Source organism: Protopterus annectens, chromosome 2.part1 (assembly GCF_019279795.1).
Source record: "Protopterus annectens isolate FY-2018-M chromosome 2.part1, PAN1.0, whole genome shotgun sequence".
NCBI lineage: Eukaryota > Metazoa > Chordata > Ceratodontiformes > Protopteridae > Protopterus > Protopterus annectens.
The window spans coordinates 515,324,698-515,349,122 of NC_056729.1; the positions used below are offsets into that span (position 1 = coordinate 515,324,698).

The following is a 24,425-nucleotide window of genomic DNA, read 5'->3' on the forward strand; positions in this document are numbered from 1 at the left end:
AAAAAAAAAAAAAAAAAAACAGAATGGGGACTTGTGGCCCTGATGCACCCAAAGGAAAATTTAGATGTTTAGTGTCCGCAGGGAGGAATTGAAAGGGTAGCCATAAATGCCTAACAGCAGAACCTGTGGCAGCTGTTCTAGAGGAAGCATCCACTACATCATAGCTGCATTTAATGCTACACTTGTTCACTTAGGAGGCCTGAGCAACCACAGATAGCATATCATTTACTGGCTGGTCTTTTAATCGTAGACAAGCCTTTATTCAAGTTTCTCAGGACAGATAGCAAATATTTATTGGGTCTGATCATTCAGAGCTCAGAAGAGTGTGAAAGTATAAAACTGTTGATCGTTGTTGCTCTGAGAAAAGGGCATTAGCAGCAGGTAGGAGTTTAGAAGGCTTGTATGTAGCCAGAGTACACTTACAGATCTGCCAAAGGATTCTTTTACAAAAACTTTAAATCTTCAGGTACTTCAGACTCTCAGGCCTTTTAGGAGCTGGTGGCAGAGTCAGAAGCAGTGCTGTAGACGCAGAGGCAGCAAGAAAGGGCTAGAGAACAAAAGTAGGGGTGCCTACCTCTTTTTTGTATGTTAGAAACCGGTTTCTATTTCCAGTCAAAGCATTTCAAATGGCTTCCTCAAAGCTTCAGCAAGGGGATCTGAAGGAAAATATTCAGAAGCCACATGCCCAAAGAATGGATCCCAGAAAAGCAAACCATGGAGTGCTCAGAGTCACAGTCTACCTCCCCATTATCAGAAGAGTAATTTTGTGGTGCAACAGGATTAGGAATAGATACAGGGGACAGTTGCTTGAGTGCTAATAAAGTCTTAAAACAGGCCCTAGGAGAAATCCATCTGCTCTTTCATTGCAAATCTTTGAGAGACAACCAGTTTACTTTTTTTGGTGAGACTTCAGTTTTCACAATATGCAAAGGTTCTGTCCCCTGACGTACCTCAAAAAAAAGAAGTACTAGGGTCACTTTTAAACTAGTATATCCAAGAGAGTCTTTTAGGGAATTATATGGGGTTCCTCCTCACCAGTGCCAGCAAGTCGTTTTGCACATACAAACCTCAGCTGCTGTACCAGCCCATCAGCAGGGTCATGGTAGCAGGCTCCTGAGAAGGTTTTGGGCATACCATGGGTTTTTAGACCTCAGGGGATTCAGAGTCTGACTGGGCAGGCATAACGTCGGCCTGGGCCTCATAATTTTAAGGCACTGGGTATCCATGTATAAAGGGAAGACAGTCAACAAGGTTTTTGGTACGATAGCCAGTCCTTATTACAATTCTTATAACCATACTCTGCTCCTAAACAAAAGGCAGTGGGAGTGGAGACCCTTGTACAGAACCTGCCAACTATAAAAAGTTTTTATTTATGGACATGTTAACCGGGTTTGTCCAACTGGGCTTGTGGCCCATTTTCAGTGGAGACCCGAGGAGAAAAGCTCCAGTAATACATTTTAAAACAAGTACAATTTTAAACAATATTGATATAATAGCAGTTATAGCAAAACGATTCACATATGTTGGGATACATGCATAAAGTTAAAGTTGCATTAAAAAGAAGCTAAGTAACAATTTTACATTGATATAGTTCAATAGGTCAAAAATTAACATTGTTTGTATAAAATTGTGCAAATGCATAATAGACTCATTGGAGAGAGAGGTGCAATGTGGTATTAAGTATGGTCCTTTTGAGGGTACATAAAGGGAAGGAAGACTAGGTAGGGTCATGGCAAGGGCAGGTTCTGGAATTATATGGGGTTCCTCCTCACCGGTGCCAGCAAGCCGTTTTGCACGTACAAACCTCAGCTGCTGTACCAGCCCATCAGCAGGGTCAAGACTATTAGCACTCAAGCAAGTGTTCTTAGAATAACATTCCATCTGTGTTGTCACTCTTCATTAACTGTTGGGTTTCGGTTCCGTCCTCAGAACCGACTCGGCTGTTGTATCAAGCTCATGCTAGCCAGAAACTCTCAAGTTAAGGCTACCCATAGTGCCTCTCTTCCCTTCAGATAGAGTTTTGTCCATAGAAATAAAAAAGGTGGAAGCTTTGTCTGAGCAACTGCCCTACTACAAAACCAGGACTAGTTACGAACCTCCAGGAGTCTTTTGGAGTGGGTTGGGATGTCAAGAATGAGCGAGTCCCTAGCTACTTTATGTCCCGGGAGGCCCTACGGAAGGATATTACTGAGCACCATAGAGCCATTTGTAATGGAATGATAAAGGTATGAGGGGTAGCCCAAGTGGCCACTCCGCAAAGGTCATCCATGGAGGCTCTAGAATGAAAGGCCACTGAAGTAGAAACTGATCTGGTAGAATAAGACTCTACATTGGTTGACGTTATTTTGGTCATGAACAAAGGTGATGCAATCTCTCAACTACTTTGATAAGGTAACTGGAAACTGGTTTGAAAAAGATAGAAAACAATTGTTCTGATTTCCTAAACAATTTAGTTCTATCCAGGTAAAAACATTGTCTGTGTACATCCAACAAATGTAAACAATGTTCACCTTTGAGAAGTCTGGGAAAAAACTGGTAGGTCTATGGACTAATATTTGAATCAGACAAACAACTTTGGGAAGAGGCGGGATTAATTCTAAGTGATACTCTGTGAAAAGTGATATATGGACATTTCACACTGCCTGCAATTCTGATATTTTCCTGGCTGACAATGACTACCAGGAATAGGGTCTTCCCAGACAAAACTTTGATGGCTGCTGGCTCAAAGGGTTGACAACTTATTGACAAGTTTAAAGAACAAGCCTTAAAATATTTATGAAGAAACAATTAGCACTTAGCTTGAGAGCACAGCTGACACGTCCTAAAACTAAGCGGCAAACAAGACTGGCAGCAAGATATTGTGCTTGTATGCCCATTTATGTACCCTTGGACCCATGGGCTTGGGTCGTATCAGATGTACAACTCTGGAATATTTTGGTACCTCGGGCCAACCATCTAAGTTATCTGGTAAAAACCCAATTTGGAATACTGAAACAATGATCCAAGAACAGACACCTGGTTTAGCCTTAATTTGTCCAATACTAGCCCCCAGGGATTACCTTTTCTTGGGACTAAATAGACTTGAAAAGAAGCCACAGCCTCAAGGATAAAATACAACACAAGTAATGCTGGCTTGGTAACACATTTCTGCTATATGGATACGAAAGGAATCCTTGAGAACTTTGATACAAAATGCAAAATTATGCCAGTCACGATTTATAGGACTCCAATCTTGGAGGGTAACCCCCACCCACTGAGAAAATTTTCACAGATCACTTCATATTTTGGTATCAGCAAGAAGAGTGCAAAATCAGAATAGTTTGGGCTGAGGTGGGGGTGTGAAGGTAGGGTAAGGGAGGAGCTCTGTCAAGTGATAACTGTGCTCTTAAGGTGTTTCAGCCTTAAGGAACCCCAGGCATCTTTTGGGCTGGATTGCCATTTTCTTCTAAACTTCCATTTCTTCCCCTTTGCCTGGTTCTGTCCTGCCTTCAGGGGGATAATTCCTACTGCACACTAGGGGTGTGTGGGTACAACTGCTGCTTCACTGACAGCATAGTATTCCCATTTCCCCTTCAGGCCAGTCTCAGATGGGCATTCAAATAGCAGTGCTGCTCTTTAAACAGCCATACATGTCTGTGTAACCAAACCAGTAGCTGCTGCCCATGCACGATGCACCCATTGCAGCACAGCCAGATTTGATGAGACTGCTTGCCAGTCCAGGAAGACGTGCTGCCATCTCTTGATTTAGTCTTGTAACTACTTTCTCTTGCTACTGGAGACTGGACTTTTGCTGGAGGGCATAAGGTAAGCATTAAACAACTTTTTCTGCCCCAGAGTCTGAAGTTTGTGTGGGGATTATTAGCACCTTTGAAGTCACAGGTGGCAGCCAATGCTCTAACCTTCACTTATGATACAAGCATCAGACCCAAAGGCCTGTGGAGAAGTGTGCAGACAAACGTCTGAAAGACTGGCTCAACAGGATGGTATCTAACAGTGTGGTGGCCTCTAGGTGGGCACCAAAGGTGTAATTCAGCATGGAGTGGACAGAGGACCACGAGGCTTCTGGTACGACATTGCAGCCACCCCCCATTCTTTTTTACATGGGTGTGCCTTCATGCTTCTTAAGTGGAATGTTTGCAAGTGATTAACAGCTGCCACGGCAAGCCTTGATAAGATGTGCAGCCTTTTCTGATTTTAGCCACTTCTGAGATTTTTTATTCTGCATTTGCTGGTCTGATCGACACTAGCACAATAAGGACAACTGACAAACAAAAACATTTGTTTTGAGAAAAACTTAGCTGGCATCCAACCTGATAACTAGCCAACAACTGGCATCCTCAAGCCAGTACACAGTAATCTACTCAGAGTTCCCAATGGGGTAATTATTTGTACTCTGGAAGCAAGGTCAAACAGATGAATAACTAATGCTAGAGAATCACTGTAGCTCAAATGGAGGACTTTTCAAAAATTTCAAAATGCTGTACTGAATTAATGAACAGATATTCCAGGAAACATGCGCATTGGTTTTGTCTGAAAGGACAACTTGACCGTACTTTCAAGCTCTGGGGCTAGCTGTGCTACTCAAGTTATTAGGTCTTGCTACAGAAGAATAACCAAGACAAAATGTTAAAGTCAAGGACTGTCCCCATCTTACCTGATGACAAGCTGATGAATGCACTTCACTCGGGTCCAGTGATTCTGCAAAGCTGTTAGGAACAGACACAGTCTCCATCTCCTCATCTAGCTCAAGCTCTTCCCTACAAGATAATTTAAACATTTCCTTAAAAGCATCAGAATAAAAAGTCAAATCACATACAGAATTACTAATATGCTTGGAGAAAGTCAGCCCAAAAGGGCATTATGCCAGAATTTGCAATACAAGAGTGACTTTGAGGACTGTGTGCGACTCTAGTAGTTAATGTCACAGCTTATCAAGCCACTTAGTTTGCTACATGTATGAAAAGATCTATCCACTTAATGGCCAAAACTTAATTCACCTATCAAGAAATCTGACAACAGTACAGAAGACATTCATATTCCCCAATGGCACCTAACGCACAACTAAATGCAAGATTCTCAAAGCAGAGCTGTAGATCTTAAATGAGATCATTTTGAGGGCATGCTCACAAGGAAATTCGAACTATGGACAGCGGTCACATTAGGAACTTAAACTACAGATGTTCTACAACATTCACTGTTGTGCTAACTCTTGGGATTCCTGCAAGCTGGAACCTAGAGGCTGGCCTGAAAACCAGAGCTCTCACCTTACCCACCTTGACCTGGCTAACCATCTCCTGACAGTAGTAGGAATGGTAAGGCAGCTGGTGCCATCTTCAGTTTTTATGCTGCAGTTCAATGAATGACTTGTTCAATACTCTGGCAAAGTTAGTGCAAGAGGTTGGCTTGAAGTTGAGAGACTCCAAAGTATCACATCACAAAAAGTTCTGTTTAGCACTTATTGTAGACGAAGAAAATACATAAATAAAAATGTTGCAATGTCAATGTGGGAAACAAAGCCAACACAGATATTCCGTTTATTTTTTCACCTTTGAGCATGACATACCCATTAAACCCTGTGTGTGAACTGAACTCTTAGCGCTATCAAGAGTAAGGCTGAGTCCTTAAAGTATTTGTTGCAGAAATTGTGTGGTTGCCTGAGTACACAGTTGTCCCCAGTCTTGTTTCATTTCTTCCAAAGATAACAGTGCTCAGAAAGCAGACTTTCACGTCCTCGGCTCAAAAATTACCATTACAAGTGAGATGCTTTTGCATCCCCCACATCAGACAAGTGCATCTCTAGCATCTAGTGCATACCCCCTTCCTCCAAGGCCACAACGCAATCACTTTCACATCATCTTGCTTGGGACAAGAGCAGGTCTGCATATCCATGTCTGACATGAATGCTGACAAACTGAAGGAGTGGATGTCAGAGGGAAAGACTCAGGTTGCAGTTGCACCTGTGGCTTGAGGCCTTTAAAATACAGACTTCAAACCAAATAAACCCAAACACATCATTAGGTTTCCCCAGCCACAATTGTTACTCAAACCCAATACTCCCAGGTTACTTAAAAATGTTTATAGACCGGCACAAGATTTTATGGATGCCAGAGTGGTAGGCTGATGTGCACCTACAGCGAAATCCCATGGACAAGGAAATATTTTCCTGCAGCAACTCCTATGATTACACCTTAGCATTTTCTTCAAAAAGAAATTGTAAAAATGCGAATAAAACTGTTAAAGGCTGACAGATTGCTTGCCCGTAAAGTCAGTCATTTTGCATAATGGCATGTAGGGCACGAGCACCCACCAGAAGCTGTACTGGGAATGGAGGCTTACAAGGAATGCCTCTCTGGTCCTCTTCAAAAGGAACCTTGACGATTGGATGGGAGAAAGGAAATTCACCCTGGGGATCATGTCAGTCGCCCTGCTAGACAGGGGTCCAGGGAAGTAAATAGTGTGGGAAGAAATAGCCAGGGAATTGTTATGGCTAGGCTTGTATAGGCCCTAGGGCTGATAGCCTAGTACCAACCTATGAACCTATAAGGGGTCAGCTCTGGTTATTCAAAACAAAGCATAGTCCTGCTAAAGTCTTACCAGATGAAGAGCCAAAATGCCAAGCTTTGGCCTGCTCTCTTGGCCCTTTGAATGGTGACTCAGCAGGCCCTGCAAGCTTACAACCTCTGCTGGACTCTGAAAAAAGCCTACAAGGCATCACACTGCCCCAAGTGTTATTACTGAGCTACTGTTGCAAGATTCAAGGCACCTCAGAGGTGCAAGTATGCTCCAACTGCATGACTAAAAATGTAACAAAGCTGCCTGGCATATAACCAGAAGATGGCTGCAGGAGAATCTACATTACAAATCCTAGCCAGCCAAAGGCAGGCAAGCACTTCATGCTTCAGTCGTGGGGTAGATGGCACATGCTTCCACAACAGAGGCAGAATTGCATAGGGAACTTTCCTGGGAAAAATGCAAAGACTGATCAACTGAAAGGAACAGAAAGCACTAGAGGGTTAAACAGTCTCTTCAAGCTCCACATACCACACCGTGCACTAGCTGGAAATAGGCAAGAGAAAATAAGTAAACACTAAAGTCAACCACTGCTAAAAGGTCCTGACACCAGATCACAAGGCATTCCTTCATTTGCAAGGCCTCACCCACAAGTAACATGGATGCACAAGAGTAAAAACTAATGAAACTGAGCTGTAAGCACACCAAATTTACATACTCACCATAACGTTCCATCTGAGTAGTTGTACTTAATTTGTCTTCAACCTGTGGGTTTTCGGAACCGGATCGGATCAGAGACGGCAGCTTCACCAGCATCTGATCCAAGCTCCAAGCTCCTTCCCCATAATACCCCTCCATCTCCTTCCTTCCCTCAGATCAAGTTTGCTGCAATCAACCTAAGCCCGACCCAATTAGATCTTACCACAACAGGTTATATACAAACCTAACAAGTATGAACAGGAGAGTCTCAGAGGCGCCCCCTCCCACCTATTAGTGTAATAAAGCAATAAGGTCAAGGGGAAGGAGGGAGAGCTGGTTGAAGACAAAGTACAACTACTCAGATGGAACATTATGGAGAGTACATAACTTCTTTATCTGAAGAAGTTTACTTCATTTGCTCTTCAACCTTCATTTGCTCTTCAACCTGTGGGACAGAGTCCCCAGCTACTAAACACCTGGGTGGCCCTCATGGAACTATATTCTGGAGCACCGCGGAGCCAAAGGATGCTCTCCCTCAAGATGTCAAGTTTATAAGAAATAAAGGTATGAGACTAGGACCAATTAGCCGCAGAACAAATATCCAGACACACCCTGGACCAAAAAGCTGCATAGGTAGCCATGTACCTGGCAGAATGCGCTTTTACTTAACCCGGCAGTGACACAGCCTTGTCTCTGTATACCTGAAAGATGCAATGAGAGATGCATCGAGCTTTGCCCAGAAAGGGTTTAGAGTAAGATGCAACTGGTCGGCCGTGCGAAAGGTCTTGGTTCTGTGCAAGTAAAACCTCAGTTGTCTATGTATGTCTAAGTGCAATTTATATTCACCCCTGTTCTGAAAATTTGGGAACACAGGAAGTTAATAGTCTAGTTGATATTAGTCTCAGAAGCCACTTTGGGGAAAAAAAGGATGGATTGGTACGAAGTGACATTCTGTCTTTATGGAAAGCCATATATGGAGGTCTGATGGACAAGTTCTGAAAACCTCCTAGTCGAGGTGATTGCTACTAAGAAAGCAGTTTTCCAAGATAAGAATTATGTCTACTGATGCAGCCAGCTCAAAGGGTGGAGCAACCAGACCCTGTAAAAACAAATTAAAGTCCCAAGGAGGGCTAGGATCCCTCACCGGGGGGGTCTTAAAAGAAAGGTACCTTTAATAAAAGGTTTTACAAAGTCTAGAGGATGCTAAAGAAACCATGTTCTCCCCAATATGGAAGTTGGAAATGGCAGCCAGTTGAACTTTTACAAGACAATAGCTAGCACCCTGACGGAATATATATGCAAAGAATTCTAACACCGCTGGGACGTGAGCTGTGTAAAGGCCCAGGTCCCTTTGAGAAGACCAGACGGAGAAACACTTCTATTTGTGAGCTGCCACCAGAATAGTCTTTACCGGAGAGGATAAACCGGGAGTCCTAGCTATCAAGGGAACTGGAGCAGCCAAGCAGTGAGCTTTAATCTATCCAGGTTCAGATGAGAACCCCTGAGGGGTGAGAGATTATATTTGAAATCTGATCCAAGATTCGTTGAGAAATTAGTAGAGACCACCAGAGGAAGGGAAACCGTACCTGGCGAGGCCAAAACGGGGCAATGAGGATCACACTTTGCTCCCCAGCCTGCATGCATTCTGTAGGCATTTCAAAATAGGTAACTGAGGGTAAGCATAGAGAAGACCAGGAGATCAAGCATGGACTAGAGAGTCCTTGGGGGACTCCCCCTGTGGGGGGTTCAGAGTGAAGAACTCATTGCACTTCGCGTTGGAAGGAGATGCAAAGAGATTGCAGCAAGGCCAACCCCACTCGAAGATCGGCTCCTTCTACCAAAGGATTCAGAGACCACTCTTAAGGCATCAGAATAGTCCTACTCAGTTTGCCCACCAGTATGTTGGACCATACAGAAATGTGCATTGCTACCAGAAACCAGCTGGTGGAAGTCACCCATTCCCATACTCTCATGGCCAAGTGACAAAGGGGGCAAGATCTGGTCCCTCCCTGCTTGTTGATGTACAAGACCACTGAAATGTGGCTGAACTGCAATAGTTCCCAAAGGGAGAAAGGCACGAAGGGCCTGCAACGCCAAAAGAACCACCCTCATCTCCAGAACACGGATATGCAACCTGGTCTTGTTCGAGGACAAAGTGCTTTGGACTGTACTTCCTGAGCAATGTCCCCCCCCCCCCCAAGTTGGGAGGTATCCATGGTCACCGTGGCTTGGGGAGGAGCTACAATAAATGGGCATCCCTTGGCCAGTTCCAAGGAGTGCATCCACCAGGAGAGACTCCCTGCCAGCCCTGCTGATGCGTATTGGATAAGTCAATGGTAGATCTAACCATGACCACTGGACTGCTGAAGTCCACTGTAGTACCCACATATGTAGACAAGCACAAGGAAGAAGTGTAATGGTGTGCCATGGAAACAAGAGCTTGTAGTACCGCCTCTGCTGAGGGGAGGTGTGACTGAGTGATCAAGGCCACAGTCAATCTCAGTTTCCAGGGTTAGAAAAAACATTTGCAAAGTGTCTATCCTTGCTCCAATGTACTCTAGAACCTGGACTGGGTTCAAAGGACTTGGCTATGTTGATAGTGATACCCAGATGACCTAACAGCTCCAAAAAGTAGTCTCTGGCTTGACAAAGTAGAAGCTTGGTGGGAGCAACAAAGCCAATCGTCCAGGTATGGAAAGACCTGTAGTCCCTGAAGCCTCAGGTGAGCCGCTACAACTACCATGACCTTGAACACCTTGGGGGCTGTGTCGAGACCAAAGGGTAGGCCTCGAAACTAATGACTGACCCCTAGCCGGAAGAGGAGGAAAGTACAGTTGTGTACACTTGCCATAAATGTAGATGTTAGAGTGTATTCATTCACTATTGCAGTCATCACATTTGGGTTATCTGCATGCAAGTAGCCCTCACCCAGCCTGAATATCAGAGTCTTGATTCCTGCGTCAGATGCTGTCTCCTTCCAGGACGTCAGGTCGTCAGGGGTATAAAGCATGCAGCAGATGCCATTACATCAGGTTTTCTTGCCCCAGATGTCAGGTGCCCCCACAATGGGAAGCAATAAGAAGTTATGTACTCACCATAACGTTCCATCTGAGTAGGTGACTTCATTTGTCTGCAACCTTTGGGTCTTTGATCTGATTTCGGATCAGAGCCGGCAACTTATTTTACAGCTTATGGATCAAAGCTCCTAGCTCCTCCCCTTACCCATAATCCCCTGCCAACCCTGACTTGACCTCAGATCAAGTTTGCCCTTATACCAAATTTCAGACCAAGGTGTCCCAAAAGGGACCAAGAAAGGACATACAAGAATTGACTTCTGAAGGCCAGGGGGAAGGAGGGGGGGGTGGTTGCAGACAAATGAAGTCACCTACTCAGAGGGAACGTTATGGTGAGTACATAACTTCTTAATCTGAAGTAGGGACTTCATTTGTCAGCAACTTTTGGGACAGAGTCCCCAGCTACCTGAATCTTGAGCGGCCATCATGGAAGGATGTTCTGGAGCACTGCAGAGACAAAGGATGCTCTCCCTCTGGAAAGAACGTCCAGCTTATAATGGTCGATAAAGGTATGAGATGAGGCCCAAGTGGTTGCAGAGCAAAGATCATCCAAAGATGCTCTAGATCTAAAGTAGATACGGAGCAAGTAGAATGCGCCCGTACTCCCTGAGGTGCGGGCCTCCCTGAAGTTTCATAGGCCAGAAGAATACACAGAAATCCATCGTGATAAGGTGACCTTAGAAATAGCTCTACCCAGATTGAATTTGGCAAAGGAAATGAACAACTGATCTGACTGTCTGTGACCAGCAGTCCTATAGTCCTATGAATGTAAAAGCGCAGTTGTCTGTGCACATCTAAGGAATGCAGCTTGTATTCTCCTTTATTCTGGTACTTAGGGAAGAAAACTGGCAGGTTAATGGACTGACTGATACTGGTTTCTGAGGGCACCTTAGGAAGAAAGGAGGGATTGGTCCTGAGGTACACTCTATCCTGATGAAAAATCAAGTAGGGAGGTTTCGCACAAAGGGCCTGAAGTTCGGAAACTCTCTTCGCTGAAGTGATGGCCACAAGGAACGCCATTTTCCAGGAAAGATATTTAAGTTCGGCCGAGGCAGCTGGTTCAAAGGGAGGGGCAGTCGAGGCTTGAAGGACTAATGATAGATCCCAAGGGGGTACAGCTTCCTTGACAGGAGGCCTGAGCAGGAAGGTACCCTTGAGGAAGGTTTTACATAATTTCGCAGTCAAAGGACCTGACTCCTGTCCCACATGGTAATGAAAGATGGCTGCTACTTGAACCTTGACTGTAGAACAGCTAGCTCCCCGTTGAAAAAGTCTGGTGAGGAAATCCAAAACAGACTGCAACAAAGCCGTGAAGGGATCAATGTTGTGGTGTTCCGCCCAGATTGAGAAACGCTTCCATTTACTGCGATAGACTTTCTAGTGGAAGGTTTATGTGCTGCCACCAAGATGGCTTTAACTGGTGAGGAGATGCCTGGAGTCCTGACTAAGAGTGGAACTGGAGCAGCCAAGCTGTTCGCTTCAGGTTGTCTAGATTCGGGGTCGATAGGCCTGAGGGATGGGATATTAGATCCCAAATGGGATCCAGAGGATCCAGAATCCAGGGAGGATTCACCAGATGAGACCACAGGTAAGGGAACCAAGTTTGACGAGGCCAGAATGGGGCAATGAGGATCATTCTGCTCCCTCTGTATCGCAATAGTTCCTACAGGGAGAAGATTCTGAAGTGCTTGCAATGCCAACAGCACCGCCCTCATCTCCAGAACGTTGATATGCAAGGAGGTCTCTGTCATTCCCCGTGCCTTGGACCGTTTTGCCTGAGCAATGCCCCCACCCACCCGAAGCGAGAGGCATCCGTAGTCACCGTGGCAAGGGGAGGCAGCGTGTAGAAGGGTCGTCCCGTATGAAGGTCCGGGGACTGGAGCCACCATAAGAGGGCCCTCCTGCAAGCCCTGCTGAGTGAGATAGGATGGCTGAGGGGGAGAAACTGAAAAGACCATTGAACTAGAAGGGTCCACTGTAGCACCCTCATATTCAGACGAGCGTATGGAAGAGTCATTGCTGCTGCCATGGAGCCTAGAGCCCTCCGGACCAATTCTGCCGGTGGGGCTTTTAACTGGAGGATGGCCCGCACATGAAGTCTCAGGTTTTGAAGTCGCTCCGAAGTGAGGAACGCTCGCAGACTTATGGTATCTATTTTGGCCCCTATGAAATCTATCACTTGTGTTGGAGCAAGGGAGGATTTGTCCAGGTTGATCGTAATGCCTAGATGGGGAGCAAGGTGGAGAAGGTGATTTCTGGCTGCGCAGAGTAGATGCCTTGTTGGGGCGGACAGGGGCCAGTCCAGGTACGGGAAGACCTGCATTCCCTGGAGTCTCAGGTGGGCCACTATCACTGATAACACTTTGGTAAACACCCTGGGGGATGTGGTGAGACCAAAGGGAAGGACCCTGAACTGATAGTGACTGGCTCCCAGCCGGAAGTGGAGAAACCTCCTCGATAGTCTGTCCATTAAAATGTGGTAGTACGCATCCTTGAGGTCTATTGAGCACATCCAGTCGCTCTCCCGCAAGAGGGGGAGAATGGATTGAAGGGTGCCCATCCGGAATTTTTCTTTGGTTACTGACAGACAGGTTCAAGAGTGCAAGGTCGAGAATCAGTCCCCAGTCTTTTTGGCACCAGAAAGAACCTGGAGTAAAGCCCTAAACCAAGTTGATCTGGGGGGACGGGCTGGATGGCTCTTTTCTAGCAGCTGCTGAATTTCTGCAGCTGCTGCCTCCCTCTGATCGGGTGGTACATCGGGGAGGTATTTGAGTCTGGGGACATGGTGCAGTGGAATTTTGTAACCTCTGGATAGGATACGAAGCACCCAGTGATCTGATGTAATGGACTCAAGCCACCAGGTGCTTCGAGAAGCGCCCCCCGACTGCCTCCAGAGTGGAGCAGCCGGGCAACCCCTCAGGGCTGCTACGTGGGCCGATCAGAGAATGTTTCTCTGGACCCAAAATTTCTCGGGGCCCCTCTGCCTCTAGGGTGGCGTCCTCCCTGTCCTCTGCCACAGAAGGACTGGTTGTCCGGAGCAGGATGGGAATGTTGCGATTTCCGGAACCACATCTTCTGTCCCTTTTGGTTCTTGGAGAAGGACCTCTGGGGAGCAGAGAAGCGGACTCCGACGGCAGACGTCTTCCTGTCCTTTTCGCTCTGGACAAGTGTCTCACGAATGGCCTTGCCAAACAAGGCAGAACCAAAGGGGGCATTCGCAAAGGACGCCTTGAAGGGCTCCGCGAAGTCACAATGTCGGAGCCAGGCCTGACGTCTAATGACTAGACCCACTCTGCTGGCTCTAGCGGCTCCCTCTATGGCGTGGGACAAAAGCCGCATAGAGGAATTTGAAACAGATCTTAGAGTGGCCATACGAGTGGAGTACAACTGCTTGTCCTCCGCCGACATGGACTTGGGGGGGGGGGGCAGCGTATTCTTTGATAAGATCTCGCTGCATCCTGATGACATGTGCCATGTAGTTCAGGGACCTGAGAAGGTCGCTGAACTAAATACCTGCTTCCCGAGGCGATCCATCGAGCGGGACTCCTTGCTCGGTGGATGAACCGAGGGGCTCTCCTGAGCTAATTCCCTCTTCATGGCTGCCGCCATCAACATGGCATCTACGGGGGGACCCTTGCTCCAATGGGAGCAGGCTGCAGGGGGACTCAAAATTCGATCCGGACGTTTGGGAACTGGCTCCACAGTGTCCAGCTCCTTCCACACCCTGGTGGTGATAAGGTTCACCAGGGAGTCGGCCGGAAAGGACACCCAAGAGGTAGACTGGGCCTGCTTTGAATGCCTCCAGGAACACGGACTCTGAGGAAGCCTTGGGGGCAGACCACCACCCCCTGATCCGGAGCATTTCCATGATGTCTCCAAAGGAGACATCCTCGGGGGGGGGGGTTGACCTTGGGGTGCCTTCCCCTTCATCCAAGTCAGTGTCCTCTGTTAAGGACTCTGGGGAGTCCACGTGTCTCCTCTTACACTTATGCTTGCGAGGCACTTCCTCGGGGGGACTGTCCGAGGTAGTCTCACCAGCAATATCCTGTTCCAGTGGAACAACCTGGGACATCGAAGCAGGCTGCCCATGTGGCCAGGTGATGGAAGCCTGGCCCAGCAGAGAGGGAGTGCAGGGTGGAGCCGATGCAAGGACCGGGGGGTCCGGATGCTCTCAACACAGCCCTCTCCACTACATCGAAGGCAGAGGGGAAACCTCTCTCCCTGGAATCCGAAAGCCGGCTCCCACTCTGATCCGATGAAGGGATCGGAACTGGCACCAAGGCCACCGGATCCGAAGGACCCGTGTGCTCAGACCTAGACGGAGCCGAAGGCACACTGAATCCCTCAGATCCAAAGGACCAGACAGACTCTAGAGCAGGATCGGATCCGAAATACCCAGTACTGTCTGTGCCGACCCACCCCTGGCTCCAACGCTGCCCGGCTCAGAGCGCTCCGAACCCAGGAAGCAGGTCGGAGAAGGAGCTATCGGGGCAAAAAAAAAGCGTGTGAGCCCCGAGGGGAGGCAAGAGCACTCCCATCTGCAGCTGGGCCTGGATGAACCTTATCATCCGGTCCAAGTCTGCATCAGAAAGACAAATAGATCTCGACGAGGCCACCAAGTCGGGCCGGGAATGCCGCCTCGATGACCTCGACGGAGATTGGGTCTCCTCCTCAGGTCCCGGGGAAAAGCAAGGGGATCGGATCAGAGGAGGAGAGTACCTGGAAGCCGTGGAGGGAGAAGCCCGCTTAGCTGGGGGGGGGGGGGCTCGAAGCGGAGTCCTCTGCCTGCCGCTTGTGGTGCTTCTCCCTCCTTTTCTCCCTCCTGGCCTCCCTTTCCTCCGGCGTCTTAGTGGGAGTTTGAGTCCCGGCCGGGGGAAGGGGGTCAGGAGTGGCTACCACGAAGGGCTGAGGAGGAACCACGGGAGTACCGGAGGCCGAAGCTGGATCCGGGGGCAAAAGTCCCGCCAGAACCAACTACGGCCTCCGCTCTTTCAGTGCCCTGGAGTTGAACGCTGCGCAGATGGAACACCCAGAGGACAGGTGTTCAACCCCAAGGCACCGAACACACTGAATGTGGCCATCCGCTGGTGAAAGCTTATGGCCACACTCAGTGCACTTAGAAAAAAAATGGGCTTTGGGGCCTCCGACATTTTTCAAAGAAAAAACAAAACTACACAAACACACCAGGCCCCAAAAACACAAGCAACACAAACACACACTACGAACCAGCAAGGGGAGGAAATACACTAAAATTGAATAAAATTAAAAAAGGGAATCCTAAACACACACTATTTAAAAAATCAAAGATTTTCTGTATTAAGTTTTTTCTCAAAACTTATCTGAAAGTCACCAGGAGCTCTGAAATCCAGCTGTCTCTTCGAAGAGCGGCAAACTAGATAGGAGGTCAATCAGGGTTGGCAGGGGATTATGGGTAAGGGGAGGAGCTAGGAGCTCGGATCCATAAGCTGTAAAATAAGTTGTCGGCTTGGATCCGAAGTTGGATCCAAGACCCAAAGGTTGCTGACAAATGAAGTCCCTACTTCAGATTTATAGGTTATGGTACCCCTCCAACAAAAAGCAAATGCACCAGAAAACTTAAACACACCAAACAATAAGGAAAGCTAGAGCCAAGAGAAGTCAGGGGGCCAGAGGGATGGTAACCAGGACTGCAAACGTGAATATACTCTAACATCTACATTTATGGTAAATGTACACAACTGTACTATATTCTTTGTGCTTCACTGTTGCAGTCATATTTGGGTAGATTCCCAAAGCTAAGGAAGGGAGGAGGAAGTCGAGAGAGCATTAGGGCCAGCTATTTAGCCCTGCAAGACTGCAGTGGCAAAACCAGATCTGGATTTAGAAAAATAGGCATGTGGTAATGCTTGGTGAAGATATGTACAGAGCTCCAGGTAGCAGCTTCCAGGCTGTAAAGGTAGCCCTGGTGGAATGTGATCTTGTCCCCTGTGGGTTAGGTTTTCCATGGTGCTTATAGCAGAAATGAATGCAATGGGCTATCGACTCAAATAGTTTGCTTTGAAATGGCCTTCCCCTCTGCCCTTACAGCAAAGCCAACTAGCAGCTGTTCAGATTTTGAGAGGCTTAGTCCTGTCCAAATAAAATCTAAGTTGTCTGTGCACGTCTAAAGAGTGCAGTATTCGTGCTTTTGTTTTGTGGATTCGGGAAAAAGGTAGGCAAATGAATGGGACTGATTAAGGGTCACATTAGACACCACCTTGGGCATAAAGGATTGGGCCTGAGGGAAACCCTGTCTACATGGAAGATAATGAAGGGCTCCACTTCCATGAGGGCATGTTATTCAGAAACTCTTCTTGCTCAAGTGATGGCTAGAAGGAAGACTGTTTTCCAAGAGGAATTTCAACTCTGCAGTTGCAACTGGCTCAGGAGAGACGGTGAGCTTTTCCAATACAAAATTAAGGTCCCAGGCTGGAGTAGGGGCTCTCCTGGGGGCCCCTCTGAGGAATTGCTTTAGCAGGGGGTGAGAAAAGAGGGGAGGGTTCAGTGTTATAATGTGCTGAAATGGCAGAGGCATAAACGAAAAGGAAAGGCTATGTGGAGCATTTCTGTTAAGTACTGAAGAATACGAGGTAAGCTGGGCACAGTTGCACCCATCCCCTGAGTCTGGCTCCAGGAACAGTCTCTTTTCCACTTTTCAGCATAGGATTTTTTAGTACTAGGCCTCCTTGACATCTAGCACCTACTTACCTAGGGAGGCTATTTGAGAGCTCAAGGAATTAACCAGGCTGCAAGGTTCAGGGTTTGAAGCAGAGGGTGCAGAATCTGGCCCGCCTGCTGGGACAGCAGGGAAGGGGTCTGAGGCAGGTGACATGGTTCCAGCAGTGTCATACTACGCCTGAGGGGGTACCAGTGCTGGCGTGGCCAGTCTGGTGCAATCAGTATTGTCCTTGGTTTGCCCGGTTTGATTTTTAGCAGAACCTTCGAGAGGAGAGGCAGAGGGGGAAGGCAAACAGAAAGGCTTTCCCAGGTAAAGGACAGGGCATCCACTTTCCAAGCTTGACTGTGGGAAGTCCTTGTGCAGAATTTGTCCAATTGGTAGTTTTGAGGGTAGGCAAACGGGTCCATCTCTGAGGTCCCCCATTTGTTCAAGAGGTGGAATATTTTTGGTTCCAGTTTCCCTTTGTGTGGGTCCATGAGGTTTCTGCTTAGGGCATCTACCAGTGAATTTAGCTTGCCTGGCAGGAAATGAGCTTGTAGGTGCACTTGGTAGCTCAAGGCGGTGTTCCACATAGCCATGTGGAGTCTGCAGAGGGTACAAGTGGGTTCCCCCCTGCTTGTTTATGTACCACATAACTGTGGCGTTGCCTGTCTTTACCAATAATTGTCCTGGAAGAATGTGGTCCTTGAAGGCAGTCAGGGAATTCTGTACAGCTAACATTTCTTTTTGGTTAATATGCAGGTGCATCTGTCTTGGGTTCCACTTGCCCTGAATGCACTGCCCTGCCAAGTGAGCCCCCCATGCATAGTCTGAAGTGTCTGTTAGGGTTTAGGTGGCAGGGGGTAGAGTGAAAGGGAGCCCTTTGTTGTGGTAGCAGGCCTCTGCCCAAAGGAACTCTTGTCTTTATACAAGGAATGATGGGAATCATTGATTCGAAGTCCTGAGAAGGTTGACACCATAGGCGTTTTAGATACCATTGCAGTTTCCTCATATGCAGTATTGCATATGGAATTAGTAGAATGCAAGAGGCCATGAATCCTAGGGCTTTCAGAATTTTCCTTGCAGACAGCTGGGCCTTTGTGGCCAGTAGTTTGAAGTAAGTTGTTAAACTTGTTTCTTGGAAGTGAGTAAAGCCATCTGGGAAGTTGTATTCAAGCTTGCTCCCAGGAATACAATGTTGGCAGGGTTCTATGCGAGATTTCATTTCATTTATGGTGTACCCCAGTTGAGTTTAGAAGCTTCTTTACGAATGCCAGATGTTTTAATAGCAATTCCTGGCTTTCTGCCCGAAATCAGACAATCGTCAAAGTATGGGTAATATTTGAATATTGGTCTGCCTGCAAAATGCAATGGCTGGAGCTAGACACTGAATAACCTGGGTGCAGTAGATAAGCCAAAGGGAAGTGCACAGAACTAAAACTGCATGGAGTCTGCCCTGAAGCATAGGTATTTCCTGCAAGATTCCTTTATTGGAATGTGCAGGTAAGCTTCATTTAAGTCTGAAGTTGACATTTGCCTATCGTAGGAAGCAGCTGTTGAAGTGTTAGCATCTTGAATTTGGGGATTACATGTACTCACCATAACGTTCTGAGTAGGTAAACTTAATTTGTCCGCAACCTATGGGTTATCGGATCCATAACGGATCCGAGCCGGCAGTTTCCAACAGCTAAGATCCGAGCTCCAAGCTCCTCCACCTCCCATAATCCCCTGCCATCCCTTCCTGACCTCAGATCGAGTTTGCCTAAAAGCAATACCTGCAATATCAGAGAAGAGGATCACCTCTATAGACTAACCTGGATACAGTCATGAAACAGGAATACCATGAACATCCAAGTAGATCAGGGGGACGGATGCTGACAAATGAAGTTTACCTACACAGATGGAACGTTATGGTGAGTACATAACTTCTTAATCTGAAGTAGTTAACTTCATTTGTGCATCAACCTATGGGACAGTCCCCAGCTACCTGAATCTTGGGAGGTCCTCATGGAAGGATGTTCCGGAGTACTGCGGAGCCAAAGGATGCTCTCCCTCTGGAGATATAAAATCCAACTTATAGTGGTTTATGAAGGTATGAGATGAAGCCCACGTGGCTGCTGAGCAAATGTCATCCAAGGATACTCTAGAACGAAAAGCAGCGGAGGTAGAAATAGACAGAGTAGAATGGGCATGGACTCCATGGGGTGCAGGCCAGCCAGAACTCTCATAAGCTAGAAGAATACACTGGGAAATCCACCTGGACAATGCGACTTTCGAAACAGGTTTTCCCAAACTAGGTTTAGCAAAGGCTACAAACAGCTGGTCTGATTCCCTATGACCAGCTGTCCTGTGTAAATAGAATCGTAGTTGTCTGCATACAAAGGAATGCAATTTGTACTCACCTTTATTCTGGTAATTGGGAAAGAAAACTGGTAAATTAATAGACTGGTTGATGTTGGATTCGGAAGCAATTTTGGGCAGAAGAGAGGGATTGTTCCTGAGGGATACTCTATCTTTGTGGAAAATCAAGTATGGTTGCTTGGCACAAAGGGCTTGAAGTTCCGAAACCCTTCTTGCCAAAGTAATAGCAACAAGAAAAGCGGTTTTCCAGGATAAGAATTTGAGATCCACCGAAGCTGCAGGCTCAAAGGGGGAAGCTGTTAAAGCCTGGAGTACCAGTGCTAAATCGCAAGGAGGGACTACATCCTTCACCGGGGGTCTTAGTAAGAAGGTGCCTTTTAAGAAGGCCTTACACAATCTGGACGAGGTCAAAGGGCCCAGATCACATCCAACATGGTAATGAGAGATAGCTGCCAATTGTACTTTGACCGTGGAGGAGCTAGCACCTTGGTCAAATAATCCTGACAAAGTCCAATACTGCTGGCAACGGAGCTGTAAAGAGGTCTAAGCTGTGATGCTCTGCCCAAATAGAAAAACGTTTCCATTTGCTATTCTAAATCCTTCTAGTAGACTGCTTGTGAGCAGCTACTAGGATGGCTTTGACCAGGGAAGAGATACCGGGAGTCCTAGTTAACAGTGGAACTGGATCAACCAAGCCGTGAGCTTGAGGTTGTTCAGGTTTGGGGCAGACAGGCCCAATGGGTGAGATCAGATCCAGAATGGGATCTAGAATCCAGGGAGGATTCACCAAATGAGACCATAGATATGGGAACCAAGCCTGACAAGGCCAGAATGGGGCAATGAGGATTATTCTGCTCCCCAACCGTCTGGCTTTCTGCAGAAACTTTAGCATCAGGGGAAGAGGAGAGTAAGCATAAAGTAAACCGGGTGACCAAACATGCACCAGAGCGTCTCTTGGAGATTCCCCGGGTGGGGGAATTAGAGCGAAGTAGTCGTTGCACTTTGTGTTTGAGGGAGAGGCGAAAAGATCGCAATGAGGTTGACCCCATTTGGAGAAGATCTGCTTCGCTACTTTGAGATTCAGAGACCACTCGTACGGCGAGAGGATGGTGCGACTCAAATCTGTCAGCTAGTATGTTGGACCATCCAGGAATGTGCGTCGCTATGAGAAAACGGTTGGTGGAAATCGCCCATTCCCACACTCTCGTGGCCTCTCGACAAAGTGGATAGGACCTGGTTCCCCCTTGTTGATATACCAGACAACAGACATGTTGTCCGTCTGGATTGCAATTGCCCCGAAGGGAAGAAGGCTGTGAAGTGCTTGCAACGGCTCTGAAGTGCTTGCAACGCTAACAGCACCGCCCTCATCTCTAGGACATTGACATGCAGTGAAGTCTCCACATGGTTCCACAGGCCTTGGACGGTCCTGCCCAGATAATGCCCACCCCACCAGAGGCGAGAGGCATCCGTGGTCACCGTGGCTAAGGGAGGAGACATAGAAAATAGGGCGCCCTTTCTGGAGGTCCAGAGACTGGAGCCACCACAAGAGGGCTCTCCTGCAAACCCTGCTGAGAGGGATGGGGTGGCTCAGGGGATAATGCAGGAAGGACCATTGGACTTGGAGGGTCCATTGCAAAATTCACATATTTAGGCGCGCCATGGGTAAGAGGTTGATGGTTGCCGCCGCCATTGAGCCTAGGGCCCTCGGGACCAATTCCACCAGAGGAGCTGGGCAATGAAGAATGGCCTGCACATGGAGTTTTAGAGATTGCAACCGGTCCGGAGTCAAGAAGGCTATAAGCTGGTTTGTGTTCAACCTGGCTCCGATGAAATCTATGACCAGAGTCGGAAGGGAAGATCTTTCCCACATTGATCGTGATCCCCAGCCTGGGAGCTAGGTGAAGAAAATTCCTGGCCGTGCAGAGTAGATGCCTTGTGGGGGCGGTCAGGAGCCAGTCGTCCAGGTATGGAAAGAAATGAATTCCCTTGAGTCTCAGGTGGGCTGCTACCACAGTTAACACCTTGGTGAACACCCTGGGGGCTGTGGTGAGACCAAAGGGGAGGACCCTGAATTGGTAATGGCTGGCTCCTAGCCTGAAGCGGAGAAACATCCTGGATAGTCCGTCCATCAAGATGTGGTAGTACGCATCCTTGGTCTATGGAGCACATCCAGTCGTTCTCCTGCAAGAGGGGGAGAATGGATTGAAGGGTGACCATCCAGAACTTTTCTTTGGTTACCGGCAGGTTCAAAAGGTAAAGGTAAAGGATTGGTCTCAAGTCCCCTGTCTTTTTTGGCACCAAGAACAACCTGGAGTAAAAGCCTGATCCGTACTGGTCTGGGGGAATGTGCTGGATGGCTCCTTTTTCTAGCAGCTGCTGAATTTCTGCAGCTGCGGCCTCCCTCTGATCAGGTGGGACATTGGGGAAGGATCTGGGTCTGAGAGGGAGATGGAGAAACGGAATCTCGTAGCCTCTGGATATAATCCGAAGCACCTAGTGGTCTGTTGTGAAGGACTCCCAAGCTGTTAGGTGCCTCGAGAAACACCCCCCTGACTGCCTCCAGAGTGGAGGCGTCAGGTAACCCTTCAGGGTTGCTGCGTGGGCCGATCAGAGAAAGGTTTTCTGAACCCAAAGTTTTTTGGGCCCCCTCTGCCTCTAGGGCGGCGTCCACCCTGTCCCTCCTCTGCCTCCGAAGGACGGGAGGTCTGGAGCGAAACGGGACTGCCGAGACTTCCGGAACCACATCTTCTGTCCCTTTTGGTTCTTGGAGCACCTCTGGAGAGCAGAGAAGTGGACTCAGACTGCAGACAGCGTCTTCCAGTCTCTCACTCTGGACCAAGGTGTCGTGTACGGTCTTGCCAAAGAGGGCAGAACCATCAAATGGGGCGTTAGCGAATGATGCCTTAAAGGGGTCTGCGAAATCAGTGGCGGAGCCATGCCCGTCACCTTAGGACGACGCCCGCTCCGCTAGCTCTAGCGGCTCCTTCCGTAGCATGGGATAGTAGCCGCATAGAGGTACTGGAAATAGACCTGAGAGTGGCAATTCAAGTAGAGTACACTTTTGTCCTCTACCGACATGGACTCTGGGGGCGAACCAGCGTACTCCAATAAGATCCCGCTGGAGTCATATTATGTGTGCCATATAGTTCAGCGACCTTACAGAGAAGGTAGCTGAAGCAAACACCCGCTACCCCAAGCGGTCCATCGCCTGAGACTCCTTGTCAGGAGGATGGACCTTGAGACTCTCCTGGGCTAGTTCCCTTTTAGTGGCCACCGCCATCAACATGGCATCTATGGGGGTCCCCTTACTCCAATGCGATCTGTGCGAGGGGGGCTAAGAATTCTGTTCGGCCTCTTGGGAATGGGCTCCACAGTGTCCGGCTCCTTCCATGCCCTGGTAGTGATTGGGTCTACCAGGGGGTCGGCTGGAGGGGACACAAGAGGTAGACTGGCCTGCTTCAAACGCCTCCAGAAACAGACTCGTCCGAGGGTAGGCTTTGGGGCAGACCACCCCCCTCTGATCCTGAGCATCTCCATGAGGTCTCCAAATGAGACTTCTTTGGGGGGGGGGGTGATCTTGGGGAGCCTTCCCCTTCCTCCAAGTCTGTGTCCTCTGTCAAGGACTCGGGGGAGTCCAAGTGCTTCCTTTTGCACTTGCGTTTGTGAGGGACTTCCTCGGGGGGGGGGGGCTGTCTGAGGAGGCCTCACCAACCACATCCTGTTCCAACAAGGGAACGATCTGGGAAGTAAGAGCAGGCTGTCCCTGGGGCCAGGTGATGGAAGTCGGGCCAGTCTGAGAGGGAGTGCAGGGTGGAGGCCGTAGCTAGGGCCGGGAGCTTGGAGTCCCTCGACAGAACCCTCTCCACCACGTCGAAAGCCGGAGAGCTGCTCTCCCTAGGATCCGACAGCAGACCTCCCTCGGATCAGACGCAAGGATCGTAGCCGGCGCTGAGGTGATCGGATCCGAAGGGGCAGTATGCTCCGACGTAGACTGAGCCAAAGGCATACTAACAGTCTCAGATCCGAAGCTCAGCTCTCTGCTCAGAGAGCTCGGATCCGCAGAAAAGGGACCCGACAGACTTGAGGGAGCCATCGGCACCGAAGCACTTATCGGCGCAGACAGCCCCCCGGCTCCAACACTAGTCGGCTCCGAAGACCCCGAACCTGGGAAGCGGGTCAAGGAAGGAGCAATCTGGACAAAACAGGGGTCGAGCTCCTGGGGGGGGGCAGGAGCACTCCCATCTGCAGCTGGGCCTGGAGGAACCTTTGCATCATCCGGTCCAAGTCTGCATCAGTTAAGCTTCTTGTGGACCTAGAAGAGGCCACCGAGGCAGGACGGGAGTGCCGCCTCGATGACCTCGAAGGTGACCAGGCCTCCTCCTCCGGCCCCGGCCAGAAGCAGGGTGAACGGAGCCGGTAAAAGAAGGCTCTGAGGTCTTGGGGGGGGGGGGGGCCCGCTTGGCTGGTGGAGCCAAAGCAGAGGCTTCGGCCCGCCACTTGTGATGCTTCTCTCTGCACTTCTCTCTTCTGGCTTCCCTATCCTCTTGGCCCAAGGTGGGAGGTTGAGTCCTGGCCAAGGGAAGTAGCAGAAGGCACTGCCGCAGCAGTGGCAGGAGCCACGGGGAGACCGGAGGCTGGAGCAGAGTCCAGGGGCAGAAGTCCCGCCAGAATTAGCTTCGACCTCCGGTCCTTGAGAGCCCTGGGGTTGAACGCTGCACAAATAGCACAGCCGGAGGACAGGTGTTCAACCCCAAGGCATAAAACACACAGAGTGTGGCCATCCGCTGGGGAGAGCTTATGGCCACACAAGGTACATTTAGAAAAAAAAATGTTTTGGGGGCCTCTGCCATGGTAAACTAAAAACACACACCAGGCCCCAAAACCACACATACCCCAACGCTCACAAAAAGGGGGGGGTAATACGAAAAAAGGGAATCCGACTACTTTAAGGTAACTATTCTAAAACACACACTCAACTTCACACACAAACTTTAGCCAAATCCAAAAAAGAGATTTTTCTCGCAGAAAAATGCTCCAAGGCCTGGAAGCTCGAGATCAAGCTGCTGGTGTAACCGCGGCAAACTAGATCTGGGGTCAGGAAGGGA

General features: G+C 48.5%; 1 protein-coding gene across 2 annotated transcripts in view; it reads right to left on the reverse strand.

Annotated features, from left to right (window-relative positions):
• The window catches only part of LOC122794130 (stem-loop binding protein), a 405,733-nt gene that overhangs the window by 55,700 nt on the left and 325,608 nt on the right, over positions 1-24,425 (reverse strand). For both annotated transcript variants that reach the window (XM_044062311.1, XM_044062310.1), the window contains one exon: positions 4,655-4,757. In XM_044062311.1, coding sequence (XP_043918246.1) covers positions 4,655-4,757 — 103 coding nt within the window. The remainder of the gene's footprint in view (positions 1-4,654; positions 4,758-24,425) is intronic.